Genomic DNA, 17,851 nt, shown 5'->3' with positions numbered 1-17,851 from the left:
CATGAGCTATGAGTCAATGGTGTAGCACATACACGAAGCCCCTTTGTAATATGCAGCATATTTTCTGTTTTTCATTTGATTTATTAACCCGGTTGTTTATTATGATATGAAGCTGCTATGTTACTTTTTGTGTCTTACTGCAGTATCCACCTTCACTCAACAGTAAAGCAGTGTAGTCTTTAGCACTGTGACCCTCTGAACCCCACATTTACATTCTTCAGCACGATGCAGTAACAAACAAATGCCAGAGCAGCAGGACGGTTTGACAATAAGAGTGATAGTCACTGGAGAAATGACTCAATAACTGTTTATGAAGTACGTTCCTGGCACGGATGAAAAGGCCAGCAAAGAGGATAGGCTCTTGACAGGAGGACTAAGTCCCATATTTAGCTAAGCTAACTTTTTCAGCTTTTGTGTTGTCGTAGTCCCTCATTAACAACATACACAGAGATATATTTTGTCATGCTTGCTCCTGTAGCATCAGTTTTCTTCTCCATAGTTGAATTTACTGGTTCCACTGATCTATAGCTCCTTAATTCTGCCTTTTAAAGGTGGTATTCTTGCATGTTGTCAATAGTGTTAAGTATAAGATGGAAACTTTAAAATGTTGAAAAGTGTTAATTTGAATGTTTTTTCTTTATCGTTGCTCAGAATGGGAATGAGAGACTTGGATAAAGTTTGCGTTCTGATGATTCCAGCTGTGGGTCAGTGTAGAACTGCTTTGCCTTCATTGTTTAAACTGGAACATGATGATTTCATGGGCATGTTAGGGTTAAATAACAAGCCTGGAGAGAGTTTTGACAGCTTCAAAAGGGGCTGCATCCCATCACAGCACACAAAGATGTGATAAACGTGGAGCAGCTCTAAGAGGAAGGCCAGGAAAGAGAGTAGCGGATGTACTTTTTACAATGCGCCACAGACACCATGTTCACGGTCAATATCTCGTCGTCCATGCCCATGGTGAGGATCCAGCCTGAGCGTGCAGTTAGAAAATGCTCTGTCGGAAGCAGCTCTGGGACCCATATCCAAAGGTAAATTACTGCACGTGATCGGGGAGTAGGTCAGTGGGGTAAACACTGGACTTGTCTTTTCAACTCTGAGTTTTTCGACAGAATGTAGCATTTATATTTTTGTACCAGAACACTCAGTGTTGTTTTGGGCTTTTTTGTGTGTGGGACTGTGTGGTTGTTCACTAAAGGTCTTAGGCAGATATGTGATGTATGGAGGATTTATGACAAATGTCTTTGTGCACTTAATGAAATAGATTTTGGCCTTCTGGGACTCTTCATCTGGATGTGAGTGTTCCACACATTTTCACAGCAGTCCTTGGTATGTGACTGAGTTTGGAATGCTACCTAAGCAGCCTATGATGGTCTTAACAGCAAGAAGGAGAGCCATTAGTGAGTATGAATCTCTCCTGTAGACCACATTTGGAGGATTGCAGGAGGAGGCCACTAAGGGGAACCATTCAGTACTTTGTGTTTTCTGAACGTTTGTCCGTTTGTGCTTAGAAATGTTCAGACTGCATATTTGTACGACATGATGATGGACGCCTTAGGTTGTGTGTGGTCTCAGAGCACTTTTGCCAGCAGTGATTTAGATTCTGTATCTTAAAACTATGGCTGTCTAATCTGCTCACTTGGATGAGTCATAGTTGCCAAAGCAGAGATCTCTGACTCTGTTGAGCACTGTGTGTGTGTGTTAATAAGAGGGAATGCTTAAGTGTGTGTATTTCCATAAGATGACAAACAAAATGCACGTAAGCAAAAACTTGGCACTGTGATTTAATATGCTGGCTTGTTGTGGTATTGAATATAAAGCAAAACGTTTCTTATTGATTATACTGTAGTATTATAATTGCAATGAATTGAAATTTTTAAGATAAGCTCATCTTTAAGCATACCCAGTAACCCTGAAGTTTGAAAACTACGGTTTCACTATTCCTGTTTTGAATATCTTTTTTTGTATGTCTTGCATTCATCCATTGCTTTTCTTCTGTCCATTTATTTGACAGGGAGCCCAGGAAGGTGCTGCTCCACAAAGGCTCCACAGGCCTAGGTTTTAACATTGTTGGTGGGGAGGACGGTGAGGGCATTTTTGTCTCCTTTATCCTGGCAGGAGGACCAGCTGATCTGAGTGGGGAGCTGAGGAGGGGCGACCGAATTCTCTCGGTCAGTAACCCAAACATAAATGCAGGCCTTTGTTTATTGCATCTTACACATAAACGTGCTCTGCCCTGGTTTGTTGTAGGTGAATGGTGTCAACCTAAGGAATGCCACACACGAACAGGCAGCTGCAGCACTAAAGAGAGCTGGGCAGACGGTCACCATTATTGCTCAATACAGACCTGAAGGTGAGCTCTTTTTATGTATTCATTTATTCAAGATGGGACAGTGCATGTTAATCAACGTTAGTCCTTAAAGTCCACATGTAAATTAGAATTATCCACAATGGCTAATTTTCATCTGTTGGAGGCTTATAGTGAAACTTAATATGGCATGTGAGTGAATGGCTCTGAGTGAATGGTAATGTGGTTGTTTTCTGATTCTAGAATGAGCTGACAGGTGACTGTATAAAACAACAATTCATTAGTCTTTTTTTACCTCCCCCCCAGCTGTAAATACTGTAGACCTTTGGAATTTCCTTCATGAGATTATGTAGCCAGAGGCAAAGGGTGGTGAAGTGTCTTGCCCAAGGACACAATGGTGGAATGCACTGATCAGAGCTGGTGCCCCTTTATGATTCTGTTGCTTTGTTTTTTCATCATTCGTTGTAACGTTGGCAATGTAACAATTGTCTGGAGTTATCAGGAAATAGATTTCAGTCAAGTCGTTGTTTGAACGTTTTGTATTACTTCCCTGTTCTGATGGAGCGACAGGTGAAACCTGATTATGGCACTGATTCAACATTCTCTCATTCATTTATTTGGGAAATTGTAACTTCAAAGGCCATTTCCTCCAAATGCAATTTACTCGTATGTTGTTGCAATTTTCCAGTCTTGTTCTTGACAATAGAAACTTCTGAACACAAACTGAAAAAAAAAAAACATTTCTATGTAAGATATCAACAAAACAAAGAACAAACACATTTATAATACATTTTTGTTACATCTGTCAGAATCTAAAGCAACAGACTCATTATGATTTAAAAAAAAAAGTTTCCCGTATTCACACGTGGTGTCTCACCTTAAAGTCACTATACCTTTTTTTTCTTGTAGTGGAACAAATTATGTTAAATGATGTCCTTTTTTAGTATATTGTAAACTCAGACATTTGTAGGAAAACATTGTCCATCTAATTACCATGAATTTGTATCAGTTTCATGAACTCTCAGGGTAGTTTTCCAGCATTTCTGTGACAATGACCTTGAAAAGTGACCCTGCAAGTTGTGAAATGTGCCTATGAACTCGTCCCTGTGAAGAAACGGGATATCACAAATATGTTAGAAAAGTTAGGAATGATGCTAACATGAGAGTGTTTCCTCTGAGGGAGCCCTCTGCCCCGGGAGCGGTGGTCGGCTGTGGCTGTGTGGGCGCTGTCCTCTGGGTGCCCGGATGGAGGTGTGGTGCTTCTGCTGCACCTCCGCTGGGTGTCCGGTGGTGGTGCCCTGTGGCTGTGGCTGATGTGCCGCTCCCGGTGCAGACGGCCAGAGCCACCTTAACCAATGGGCTAGCAGGGGCTGGAGCCCAGGGGCCTACCATAGTCAAGGGCCTATCAGAATTAAGGGGAAAAATGTAAAAGATGATTCGTTGATTTTCATGTCAATCAATTCACTTTGCGGCAGGACTAACCATATGCGATGATTGCGCTAAGCTCCTATACTGTATGTGCACTTGGAGTAGGCCCGCCCTACCTGGCCCAGAGGGATACATAGGAGTAGCAGGGTTAGGGTTTTTGTGGGATTTAGTGTTACGGTTATAGGTTAGCGTTAGGGTTAGGGTTTGCGCTGAGGCGAGGTGGGGGCCTACAATTCTGTTTAAGCCCCGGGGCCTATGGGTGCATTAAGGCGGGCCTGCAGACGGCTCCTCTGATGGCATTTCCTTACCTGGTTCATCTGTACCCCGACTCAGCACTACGTCCATTATCTCATCGTGTGTGTGTGTGTGTGTGTGTGTGTGTGTGTGTGTGTGTGTGTGTGTGTGTGTGTGTGTGTGTGTGTGTGTGTGTGTGTGTGTGTGTGTGTGTGTGTGTGTGTGTGTGTGGCTGCGTGTGTGTGTGTGGCTATGGGGAGGGGGTGGGGTGAGCAGTGTTGTCTGTTTGGAAGAGTGGGTGGTTGGGTGGGCGGGAACTGCTTTTAATCTGTAAAGCACTTTGTGTTACAACCTTGTAGGAAAAGCGCTTTATAAATAAAGTTTTGATTGATTGAACATGTTCTTATAGCCAGACCTGTGTGATCATTTCGTACCTGACAGTTTCGGCTACAACTGTGGCCGAAACTGTCTGGTACGAAATTAACACACAGGTCTGGCTATAAGAACAATTTAGTATCATTACTTGAAGAGATAATGATCCTAATCGGACAAGTAGGAATGAGTTTGGACCACAACTAACATAGTAAAGCTCTTTCTTTCTCCAGTTCAGCTTTACCCCCATTTAAAAAACTACAAAACTCATCTAAATGGATCTTTTCCCTCACTTTTTTTGAATTCTTTTTTCCATCACTTTTTAGTTGCTCTTTTGTGGCTTTTTTTTTCTTCTTCACGTTTTCAGCACATTTTTGTCGTTCATTTGCTGTGTTTTTGTCACACATTTATGTCACTTTTTCCGTCACTTTTTTGTCGCTCTTTTGTTGCTATTTTGACACTTTTTAATTGTCCAGTTTGGGTAAGGCCAAACTGAACAAAATGTGCTCGGCTCAGGTGGGAGTTAAAAGGTTAAATTAGCAGCTTCCTCTTTCATTGTTTGTAATAAAAGAAATCGGGTATAGTGCCTTTAATGAAGCAGACCTACTGGACTATAATCGTTTAATTTTGGAAAATGTGTCAAAGAGTCGGGTCTGGTTGGCGCTCGCGCAGTAATGAGGACAGTTCTCCTGATAGGCCTGCAGTCGCAGTATTCATGTTCTGGGGCTGCAGCTCAGCGCTGACTGAGGCGGGCAAACGAAACTGCTGTCCTTCCCTGTTCAGACGCTCTGACACCGCGGGGTGTACGGTGGACTCATCCCGGTGCACCATGTTGTTAACGGGACGGTAGGGGATCGCGCTCGTCCACTGCGTTGCCCTCGGACACTTTAAATGAGAAGTTGGGAAGCGCGGTTAAAGTTTGATCTGCTCCCCAGCCTGTGTGGATGGGGGATGGGCTCAGTACAACAGCAGAGAAGCCGCATGAACTCCCTTACGTTGGATAAAGAAACTAGCCGCCGACACAGGCAAACTAAAGGCACAAGTGGGCTAAAATAAGGTGAGACCGAGACACGGTGGGAATGAGAAGCGAAAGAGCGCGTGAAAGCGGGCGCTGTTGCCGCGCGGTGCGGGCTGGTTTCGGCTGTTACTGTTACTGTACCGGGGTGTTTCTAAGAGCCCTGCCGTGATAACCTGTTGTGCTTGGCTGGTATTGTAACACCCAAATGATCTGTAGGCCTGTCTGTGGCTCTCAAACGACCACAGCGAGGACAGTCCAGCTGTTGATGGTTCATTGACTCTCCTCTTAATATGTGCTCATTCATGTATTTCATGAAATAGCGCGTGCTCTTAGCAAAATGTTGCGCCTCACCCTACCTACACCTTTGCGGTGAATTAAGGCGTTAGCTTTCCTTAGCTACACAAAGATACATGGCCTACACTGGCTATTGTTGTCAGTGTGTTTCTGGTAATCGTTCACTGTTGCTGAAATGACTATACAAGCAGTATAGAGATTATAATTGTACTGCACTTTACTCTCCAAATCTCGATGAAAGACTTAAAGGTGTGGTCAGGCAGGTTTGTGTGTCAGTTTTCCATGTGACCTCACCTCAGTATCTATAATATTCTGCCTCAAAATGTGAGCAAGCAGGTCAGTGGACCTTTGAAGCAGACTGACACAAGCCTTGGTTGTGGCTTCCTATGTACAATGAGTTGTATCATTGTTGAAATTCTATGATTTGGTCAGTAACACAGCAAGTATTAAAGGAAATACATCTCAGCAGGAGAAAAGCGTAACTGGTAATAAAGAAACGATTACTGAGACTTTATGACTTGCTGTCTCACGTGTCAAACCAAAGTGACGTCATCCTAAATAATGATATGCTATATTACACTTACTTGAAGGGATCCCTTGTTCTTCAATCTGAATCGTGTTTTTTTTTAGCCAAACCCTTTGTAAGGCACTTATCTGTAAATGTAATGTCTAACCTCAGAGAACACAAACGAAGGGCTTGGAAATGATTAACTCCCTGCATCCAACCGCTAACCTAAGTTCAGTCGACCAGGAATCTCAAAGTACTGAGTACTTTGCTACGAGCTAGAGAAGCCCCAGTGTGTGATCTGATGACAGGCCTTTGGGAGGAGGAAGTGGCGGGTCAGAGCTGGTAGAAACTGGGCTCGCTGCCCGCGGAGTATTCCCAGGGGCCAGGGCTCAGGCATCCATAGACCTCAGATGGAAAGCCAGCGATGAGGACAACAGGAGGCCGCAGTCGAGCGCATGGGCTACAGAGGGAAGCCCCTTGTGTCTCAGTGGAGTCTTTACCCCACATCTAGCTGTGAGGAATTCAACTGAGGGATGTCCTGTACATCCACAGTCCTGAGCCTTTATAAAGGACATAATTACAGTTGCGCTTTAGCTTGTCGGAAATGGGAGGAGGGCTGCAGAGGAAATGTTAAACCCTTTTGCTTCTGTCAAGCAAACAAGTGTTTCATGTTGTCAAACTCTGACCTTTAACTCATGACCAGGAGTATGTCCTTGGGTTTGTATGTGTTACGTGTCTCTGCTTAAATTATTCCTGACAATAACAAATTATTGTATTAAATATCCATGCCTGCCTTGTTACATAACCAAATCAAAAGAGAAGCTGTCCACCCCCGAAATAAAGGAAGCTGCACAACTAATGAGGACACAGTGGGAGTAATGGGTCCAGAATAGTCCCAGCTTCTGTTGGCGATATCTTTTCTTCTCGTGTCACTCTAAAAATACCGACAAGCACTTGCAATTTGTCTGCTCAAAGTTCATGCTGTTTACTCATTACTCTTAAAATGTTGGATTACTTAAATAATTTGTCGATTTACAGATTTGTGGTTGCATTTATTCTCCGAGTAAAATCTTGACACTCTACAGCTGTGACTAGGGCGGCAGAGGTGCAGAGAGTAGAGCGGGTCGACGGTTCGAATGCCGCAAATGCACGATGTCGTCGTGTAATTGGGCAAAACACTTCACCCACCTTGCCTCCAGTGTCTGCGTACACTGGTGTATGAACTAGAGTTTGATTGGGTTACACTATATTGACTTATCAACAAAAAACGATACATTTTTGGGCCCGATATTTATCGTCTGTACATTGATTAGCATTTCCCCCCCAGTCTTCCTTTGAAAACTTAGATTTTTCACTAACGCAAATAGAGTTCCATTATATTCCGTGTTTATTGCAGCTTGTGTGGTATTTTAGGACATGATTATGCACTTTTAAAGTAACATGTGCAATAATCTATGTATCAGCTACACTTTATTAACTCTGATCTTCTTGAACGCCGAGTGTAACAAGTGAATTTCTCCTTTGTGAGATCAATAAAGGTTTATCTTATCTTATCTTATCTTTTAGAACTAAGGCTTACTGTCATCATTTACTGTATCTAGTATTGTTAGGGTCAATAATATCGTTCATCGCGATACTTTCCTGCCTCAATATATCGAACTTCAAATTTTGTTATCGTGACAGGCCTACTTTAAGTGCCTAAAGCAGGTAGAAAGGCGCTATATTATTTACATTGTTGTGCTGGTTTTTTGCATTTAAAAAAGGGGGTTTTGTTGAATTTTCTCTCAAGTCTTTGAAAAGCCTATAGCTTAAGACTGTTACCTGTTGTGACAGTTTCCACAGGTCTGGATACACTACAAGGATTTCAGGAATGTGACCGAGCGTAGTATTTAGCTCTAATGCCAGTGCTTGTCACACCGCTGTGTGTGTCACAGCGCCTAGGTTGCCTTTCAGGTTGTAAAGCTGAGCCATTAGTTTGCTCTTTCCTTTAGTTACTCCTTTGTCTTGTCCTTTGCCCCTCCTTCTTGGCGGCTCTTGTTCTGCTGCCTCCTGTGCCTCAGAGCCAAGTGGACTCGTCTAAATGGCTGCTTGTGTGTGTGCGTGTGCGTGCTGTCACCGTGCGAGGAGTGCTGTGGTGTTGCTCTTGGTTACAGGCAGTCAGGCGGTGTCTTGTTACCTCACCTTGCAGTGTCACTCTGTTGTACGGCTAACTCGCGGAGCTGAAACAAGGGCAGAGAGCTGGCGCCTCGCTCGAGGCACGCTCTCCTTTCGGTCAGTCTGTGTGTTTCAGCAGGGCTGGAGTTGAATGACCTTAAGCATGTTTTCACACCTGCTTTTTCATCTTTTTAACCGACTTAGCTGAATAATTTCTGTAGGTATAGTTGGTTTTGAGGCCACTGGTTGGACTTTACTGGACTTTGACTGTTTGTTCTCTACGTTGCAAGAATCACTACCAACGATAGATGAGTAAGCTGTGAAAGTGTGAGGTAGGCGTCCGCTGTGTAGCCATGCGTGATAGATTTTTTTATTTATTTTTTTCATGGAGAAGGAGAACCATTTTATTCTATTGAGCAGTTTTACTGGATCATTGTGATGGAGCATGTGCTGTAAAATGTGCTATAAAACGTATCTTGGACAGTTAAGGTCCTTTATACATTATTATTATACGACAATTGGACAACATTCTGTTAACTGTGGGAAATCAATCAAAAAACAAGATTATATGAAACAATACACAGCTCACATGCACTAAAACATCAAAACTCACACACAATGAGAAACTGCTCCATTATAGTGTCAATACCTGCCTTTGTGTCATCACGTGAGCCAGCCTTCATACTTGTTTTTCCAGCAGTATCAGTGTGTTTATCTAGCTGTGTGTTTTGGTGGCCTAGCTTGTTCCAGTAGCCTGGACACCAATCCCTCTGTGAGGCAGGTTAATGAGCACCTTCTAAATGAGTGCCTTTTGGAGCATGCATACGTCATCTCGGTGCTCCTTAACAAACTGGATTTATATCCATATGAATAATGGCCATGCAGTTCAAATTGTTTTAGGCATTTTTTTAAGAGCTTCAGTTAATCAGTCCATTAATTGCCTGTCAGTTTTTTTTTTTATTATTAATTGCCTGACATGAGACATTGTATTATGGATATGTGAGGCAGATCTGCGATAAACCATTTGATCCTGTGGTCATTAATCAACCTGCTGTTCTCTGGTTAAACCATAGGTTAAGTAAAGGCCAGCGCAGACCAGAATGCAGTGCGCCGCGGCACGTCATGTGACGCGCATTCAAGTGCGATTTCAACACACGCTGGAGCGCCATTTTAAAGGCTTTTCTCAAACCACACAGGGCTTTAAACACGTGATTTATACGTTTATTATGAATAAAATCAGTCACGTGTGTTCATGTTGAAAGAAAGAGAGCAAACATGGCTGTTGGTTAATAGCGAGTTGGCGACAGACAGGACTTTATCATGCTCCAAGTCCAACTGAAGAATGAGCCATGACGATGGTTACTCTGTCTCCGCTGCTCCTCTCCTTCATCCAATCAAACTTTACAGCGGCCTCCCTGTCCGTCACAGGCCAGAGACCCATCTGTTCAGCAGATCGGAATCGTGGCGCGTCACTGCAACCTCGGTGTGCGTTCGCTCATAGAAAATCATTGAGGCTTTTTGCCGCGCGTCAAATTGCCTTGGTGTGCGTTGGTCTTAACAGTGAGAGCTCGCCTGTTTAAGACATGGCTCATAATTGAAGATACGCTTTCCTTGTTTAAGCGGCACATGCGTAGGGGGGCTTCTTGACAAGTTATTGACAGACTTTTTCTTGTTTGTTTTAGAGTACAGTCGCTTTGAGTCCAAGATCCACGACCTGAGGGAGCAGATGATGAACAGCAGCATGAGCTCAGGATCAGGGTCCCTGCGCACCAGTGAGAAACGCTCTCTCTATGTCAGGTAACAACACATTGGGTTTATCATATAATCACAATAAAACATTTCCACAACACTGTATGGCACAGTAAGTAACCCCCATTCTTTCTCTAGGTTCAAAAGATCTGTGTCCGTCACATTAACATGAAGCGACTAATGATTTATTTAATAGAGTTTAAAAAAGAGTTTGAAACGGAATATTGTTTATTTTCAATACAAACACTAGAGTAAATCCTGCTTGATGCTGGAGATATTATAACAGCTTTCTGATGGTGTTTATCACCATGTGACCATGTATTAGCCATGTTTTTTACTACATTTTGTTTTCATTATTTTGCGAAAGAGGATTAGTGGGTTTAAAATCTTATTTGAACAACGCTTGATGGAACAGTATCAATAATTAACAAATTGGGGATGGGCATTTTATAGCTTATGGCACTATGAGACTTTGGTAAAGCTACATTTTTATAAACAGGGAACTACGTCTGAAAAGTAGTAAATTATTGACAGATATTTTTTGCATTCTTTTTTACCTCTGTGTGGGAGCACCACCGAGTAACTTTGGATTGTAATGTTGTATGTTGTCAGCCTTTCTATTTAAGTCTGTAGTCCCGCTCCTTGTCAGGAATGTAGAGGTGCCTGTAGGGTTCACTTCAGCAATAACAAGCTTAGACTCCTTTGAAACACTGACTTTGAACTAGCCCCCGTGTTACAATTTGTTGACCAATCCATAAATATGACTTCATTACATGTAATATTTCCTGTGTTTCTGCTGCAGTGCAATTAGGAAGTACAGTTGTGCTCAAAAGTTTACATCCCCTGGCAGAACTTTAGATATATTTTTTTTGTGTGTGCCATTTTTCAGAGATTATGAATGATGGCACAAAAAGTTGTCTTTTTTCACTCATGGTTAGTGGTTGTGTGAATCCATTAATGGTGAAACAACTGAGTTTATGCTTTAAATCATGATGAAAAAAAGAAAGTACTAAAATGACCTTGATCAAAAGTTCTTAACGCTGTGTTTTGCCCCTTTAACATCATCATGACAGCTTGGATTCTTTTGTGGTAGTTGTGGATGGGCCTCTTTATTTCCTCGGATGGTAAAACTGGCCATTCGTCTTTTGCAAAAAGCCTCCAGTTCCTGTACATTCCTGAGCTGTCTTGCATGAACTGCACATTTGATAGCCACTCCAGACATGGCCTTGTGATTTGGATTGTTGTCATGTTGGAAGGTCCAAGTGCGTCCCATGCACAACTTCCAGGCTGATGAGTGACTCTTTTCCTCCAATATTCTTTAATAACATGCTGCATTCATCCTGACATCATTTTTGAGTGGTGCACCGTTCATCACAGGCCATGTTGACTCCTCCAAATGTAACATTTATGGTTGTGACCAAAATGTTGAGGCTTGTCTCTGTGCTGTTTGGTATATTGTAAGGGGATACTTTGTGGCATTTGAGAAGTAATGGCTTTCTTCTGGTGACTTGGCCATGAAGCCCATTTTTGATCAAGTGCCTCCTTATTGGGCATCTTGAAACAGCTAACAGTCGACCTGACCGTGGTTTGGTTTCAACAGAATCCTGCATTTTCCGCTTAGAGTTTCAACACTGCTGATTTACACTCAGTAATTTAGATATCCCTTTTATAACCCTTTCCCATTCTATACAGGATGCTTACCTTCAGTAACCATCCAAACCTGTTTGTGTGCACTTGTGTGCATATTATCATGCCAAGATCACCAGGGTATGTAAACTTTTGATCAGGGTCATTTTAGTAGTTTCTTTTATCGTTATGATTTAAAAAGAGCAAACTCAGTTGTTTGCTTCACACAACCACTAACTATGAATGAGCACAACTGCTCATGTTATCTGACTGACATGGCTGTGGTATTGTTGATGCCAGCTGACCTCTAATCCTGCTAAACAAGACATTGAGGCTCTGGGTTGACCCGTCTGGCAAGATGGTCTCAGACTCGTACTTAACAGTTGGCTCAATGCTAAAGTTATTTTTGTTTTGTTTTGTTTTTCAGATAGCACTAAATACAGCAAATATTCAGTCAGATGTGATTTTTATTTTATGTTACCTGTCCGTGTCCACTAATTGAGAAAATGTGCCCCCAGAGCTTTATTTGACTATGATCGAACGAGGGACAGCTGCCTGCCCAGCCAAGGCTTGAGCTTCTCCTATGGTGATATTCTCCACGTCATAAATGCTTCTGATGACGAGTGGTGGCAAGCGAGGCTGGTCACCCCGCATGGGGAGAGTGAGCAGATTGGAGTCATTCCCAGTAAAAAAAGGTATTTATTGCTGCTGATAAATTCATAATGCAGATCGATATAGTCTGCATATTAAACCCATGTTATTTTTCAGAGTGGAGAAGAAAGAGCGAGCTAGATTAAAAACTGTCAAGTTCCATGCTAGGACAGGCATGATCGAGTCCAACAGGGTAAGTGTGGCAGTCCAGCTGCTGTCTGTGCTGTTGCTGCTGTTCAAGTGACTTCAGAGCTGCTGTTGTGCTTCCAGAGTGATGGCCTACTTCCCCCTGAGTGTGGGAAAGAGGCCAGCACCTGCTTACTGAAGCCCAGAGCACTCATGTTACTGTATAGGTTATACACAAGGCCTATGCTGCTCAGTCTCAGGGACCTATACATTAGCTTAATTGATTAGAACTTTCCACTCTCAAATTGTTTCCTGAGACCGCAGCATTTTCTTTGATTACAGTGGGTTCAGGAAATCTTTAGACCTCTTAATTATTTCAGCAGTGTATTTCCATGTGCAAAAATGGAAATATACAATTGTTGACTACCCTACAACAATATACAAAAAATAATAATTAAAAAGGTTTTAAAAAAATATCAAAGAATGTCATTGTCAAATCACATTTACCTAAATTATCACCCTGGAAAAGTATTTAAAAGTCTGAATCACACTAGTTTCTTAAAGGAATAGGCCACCGTTTTTAGATACTAAGATATGTTCTTACCTCACTTTAGACGTGTTAATATATCCCCGTCTGGTCTTTGTCCGTGCGCTCTGCCAGGCAAACGGAGCACATACGCAGCCTCTCCCATATGTCACATAGCTCCGAAAAAGCTCACGATAGAAGCTACCAAGCTCTTCCACGTGTTCCCTATTTAAATAAAGTTACGTGAAGTGTTTTCATGCGAAGTATATTTACACAGAAATGTAACATGTCGATTTTATAAGCAGATAAAAAGGGGGACTATATTGTGAGGCGTAATGATACGAGGAGTAAAACGTCCGCGCAGTAACTCCTAAAGGTTATTGACGGAAGTGAGCGGGGGAAGTCTTTAGGAGTTACTACGCGGACGCTGTGCTCCTCGTATCATTACGCCTCACAATATAGTCCCCCTTTTTATTTGCTTATAAAATCGACATGCTACATTTCTGTGTAAATATACTTCGCATGAAAACACTTCACGTAACTTTATTTAAATAGGGAACACGTGGAAGAGCTTGGTAGCTTCTATCGTGAGCTTTTTCGGAGCTATGTGACATATGGGAGAGGCTGCGTATGTGCTCCGTTTGCCTGGCAGAGCGCACGGACAAAGACCAGACGGGGATATATTAACACGTCTAAAGTGAGGTAAGAACATATCTTAGTATCTAAAAACGGTGGCCTATTCCTTTAAGTTATATCTAAATTGATACATAATATTGCACATGGTATTGCGCATAACAAGCTATTCTGGCTCAAAATGGTTTGTTAGCAACACACTAATGCTAAGCCAAGTAGCTTTTGCCTGGAGTTTATGATATGGCTCCACCTGGCACTTTCATCAGTGTTTGCTTTGTCAATTGTCACATTTGTTGTACCAGTGCCACCTACCAGTGCGCAGGATACGGGTTAGAGCAGGCGAGAGGCACACCTGAGGTGCCAATGGAGCGGGATTTAAAAAGGAACATATTATAACACAGGCTGGAAGTTTTCCTGACAATGTAGCAGCTAATACTATTGAGCAAGTCCATGCCTGGGTTTGCAGTGCTGCTTTCAGCCAGATAAATATAACTGCAACAGGCAGATTGGATACTTAATTTACACGGTCAAAGGTGTTTGTGATAAACTTGTCCATAACCTCTATATTTAGGCACAATGGCACAGGCAAACACAGGTTTGCCTGTGTTTGTTTTTTGTCTTCCAGTTGCCCCACGATTAAAAACATGTTCGATAGGGTCCAGTCTGGAGTTAGGACTACCCAAAACGAGATTCTGAATCTCAGTTGCATTCAATGGTTAAAAAATGTCACATAAATAAAAATATAAGCCTAAGTGAATGAAAAAAGGAGTTAAGACCTCTTGAACCCACTGTATACATTATGATGTGGCAGACATGTGCAAAATGTAAAAAGTTGTTAAAGCTAATCCTCGTATTTACTGTATACGCCCTTCATTCCACCCATGATCTGTCTCGTTTCCATTTGTTGATGTGCATTGATTTTTGCATGGGTGTCAAGTACTTTCATTGAAATTCATTTTTTTGTTTTCGCCCTGTTATTGCTCCCTACCCCATTCTCACCCCACACTGTGACGAGCAGCCCGTCAAAGTAAAGCGCAAAAAAAGCTTCAACCTCTCACGCAAGTTCCCATTTTACAAGAGCAAGGAGAATATTGTGCAGGAGATGGTGGAGTCTGAACGTGAGTATCCACTGTGTGACGAAGGGCGTGTTGTTTCACCTCTCCCTCCACGCTTCATGTCTGTCTCTCAGCTTCACTTTTCAGAGATGGTTTGTCTCTCTCATCCCCTCCTTTCCGGAGCTAACGGCTCACATACAAGCTGGCCTCAGTATGTGGGTCTTTCTCTGGGTCTGTCTGCAGGCTTAAGAGGAGTGGCTACTGGTGGTTTGAGGAAAGCTCTTATTTACTAGACTCAAAACACATTTTATCTCGTAGAATAGTTGCGTTCACGACTTTTCTTTGTTCATGACCTTTCTTTTAATTTGATGTTACAATTTCAGCTGGAGGTGGGTCTATGTAACTATGGGCAAATAATTTTTTTTTTTTTTAGGGATTAGGTCCAAATCTTGTGGCTTTAAGTCCTTTCAGGTGACAACAAACGCGCCTTTGTGATTAAATAATATCACCCTTTTAATTTCATTTTAATTTAAGAGGCTACAATGTCACAATATCAGAGGTTCTCCGAAAAGCACATGGCGACCTCCACCAGCGGCCGATAATCAGGTGTCTGCAAAAGTCCGATGAGCGATATGCATTATGCACAGTTTCCCCACGTGGTTTCCCCCTGGACAATAAGATCAGGGCTGTCCTTCCTCTCCCCTATCTTTCACATTCAGCAGGGTTCCACACACATGAAGAGAGGGCTCAAGATGTCATAAAGGGCAGCGAGTAAAAGTTAGGATGTGACTGGAGCAGGTTAAAAACAAACCTCCGTGTTCATAACGATGGATGTTTTTGTCTTGCGGCTAACGACTAACACAAAATAAAAATTAAAACTAGTGCAAAGTTTTGAACGAGCCTGTGCAAAATAGGATCAGCCTGTAAGTAGTCAGTAAAATACTTGTGTGAAGTTAGCCCCCCCATAGTGTCCGATTCCCTCATTTTTTGTTTGGGCACACAAAATGTGCCTTTTTTGCTATTCTCAAATCAAGTTTCCGTAGCAGATGTTTTACAAATCAACCATTATCTGGACAGGGCTGTTTTGAATTGATGACATTATTATGAATACCACTACATTGATCATAAAGTTAATCTGGAAACATGGCAGTAACTTTTATTCAGAACATTTTACTTAAAACATTTGCCGGTCATCTGCTACTCTGTAAATCAACGACGAGCTGCAGAGGCATCTGAGAACCTAAAAGAACCTAGTGAAGACTGTGTAAAATTGTTTGAGTAACACAGTTCAGCTATTTTGTGTCAATTACAACATGTGCACAGCTTGTAAGAGATTTCTTTTTCTTGCACCACAAACATTTTGTGTACTTTTGAATTGCAAGTAAAAAATTTAAGCTGCAAGTGGCAACATTTCTGAGAACCAAAGAAAAAAGTGTCTTGCAATTTCTGTTTTTGTGCAATCTATCTGGGCCTAAAAAAAACATTTTTATAACTGTAGTCGGGTCATATGAATGAAATAATCAGGATGGGGCAGAAAAAATAACAAAAAAATGCGAAAATTCAATTTCTCACATCATACTTTACCTGAATGTAAAATATCAGTAATGAAGGATGGACCTTAGAAAAAAATTTATGGGTCCAGTTGGCCCAAGAGAGAGAAAATAAAGACTGTAGATACTGTAGAAAGGTTTTTATTTTTTGACAATAATCACACACAAAAATCCAGGCGTTCATTTCCTCCTTTTAAAGGCTTTAAATGTGACATGCAATGTACCATTTGCATTTACTCTCCATATAATAATTAGAAAAATAAATTGTATGTATAAACCGATGCTTCTCCATACATTTGCTTAATGTTGGCACAAATGGCACATTACCTACAATGTGTTCTGTAAACACAAAACAAGATGGCAGCTGACCAGGGACACATATTATTGATGAAAAAGTAGAAAAAATAATATGAATCCCTGATCAATAACCAATCAATGATCAATAACTCAAAAACAAAGTGCGCATAAACGCTCATTTTGTTTTGTGCACAAACGAATGACACTATTTTGAAGCAAATCGGACACTGTGGGGCTAACTTCACACAAGTTTAAAACATTTTATTGAGTTGTTACATGTTATTGTCATAACATGTAACCTCACAACCACTGGCGTTGCCCCCGGGGCAGGATTCACATCCAACATGATGACCGAAATTGATGAGTTATCTCTTCATTTGTGCGGGACCCTGCTAATCGTGAAAGTAAAAGACAGGGAAGAGGATGGACAGTGCTGATCTAATTGTCCTGCCAGAAACCACGTGGGGGCACAGTGCATATAGCCCATTGTCCCGATTTAGCATTTACTAATAGTAGGGTGTGTAAGATTTTAGTTTAGTAAGTAAATCATAAACATGATCCCATATGTGTTGAGATCTTCAACTCCAATATTGGTCTGGCAGATAACATTTGTAAAGTTGTTTTAAATCACAGTAAAAAAAAAAAAAAAGTCAAGTTGTAAAACTTTTAGGTTTACTTTTTTTGTCTTAAGCTGTGATCCAACAATCAGAAAGGAGAATGATTCCATGAGCATATCTTCCTTAAAGTCTGGTGTGAACATGTTCCCACCAACTCAGGCCCTGCAGGGACAGTCCTCACCAATATTTCACACCTTTTCCTTTACGTGTATTTATTTGCGGACAGTAACTTGGGCGGCAGCAGCTGTGCAGTGTTCATAGCGTTCTTGAGCCTTGCAATTATGCACAAATGTTTTAAAGTCCCACTGCTCCCGCCAATCGGTTAAAATATTTGACACCAAACCTACGCTCTTGAATGAGCCCCACACTTACTGTATGGTTGTCAGATTATGTGGCTAAAACCTTGCAAAACATAAAGAACGTCTTTCCTGCTTCTACAACCCCAGCACCTGTCCCCAATCAAGTCCTAGTTAGCACTAGTGCAGGCGATCCATGCTTTCAAATCAGGAATGGCATGTTCACATACAGTGCAACTCGTATTATACAGTTTAAGTTGTAATGCCTTTTTGAAACCACTGATTTAACCGAAAGCACCGTGTTGAAACTTCTTGGTAAATTATCACAATAATATAAATATTGCAGTACTTAAGACAGTTATGGAATATCTACGTAGATCCAGTATTTACAGAGAAACCAAACCAGGTC

General features: G+C 41.7%; 1 protein-coding gene across 4 annotated transcripts in view; it reads left to right on the top strand.

Annotated features, from left to right (window-relative positions):
• Positions 1 to 17,851, top strand: part of dlg3 (discs, large homolog 3) — a 58,151-nt gene that overhangs the window by 35,511 nt on the left and 4,789 nt on the right. For 3 of the 4 annotated variants that reach the window (XM_079557329.1, XM_079557328.1, XM_079557326.1), the window contains 6 exons: positions 2,015 to 2,171; positions 2,251 to 2,353; positions 9,999 to 10,113; positions 12,210 to 12,386; positions 12,460 to 12,535; positions 14,646 to 14,745. In XM_079557329.1, the coding sequence (XP_079413455.1) occupies positions 2,015 to 2,171; positions 2,251 to 2,353; positions 9,999 to 10,113; positions 12,210 to 12,386; positions 12,460 to 12,535; positions 14,646 to 14,745 (728 nt within the window). The remainder of the gene's footprint in view (positions 1 to 2,014; positions 2,172 to 2,250; positions 2,354 to 9,998; positions 10,114 to 12,209; positions 12,387 to 12,459; positions 12,536 to 14,645; positions 14,746 to 17,851) is intronic. The other variant, XM_079557327.1, reaches the window with a different exon arrangement.

Source organism: Gobius niger, assembly GCF_951799975.1.
Source record: "Gobius niger genome assembly, chromosome: 5".
Lineage (NCBI taxonomy): Eukaryota > Metazoa > Chordata > Actinopteri > Gobiiformes > Gobiidae > Gobius > Gobius niger.
The sequence above is the reverse complement of the archived record's forward strand: the minus strand, read 5'-3'. Positions and strand labels throughout refer to the sequence as shown.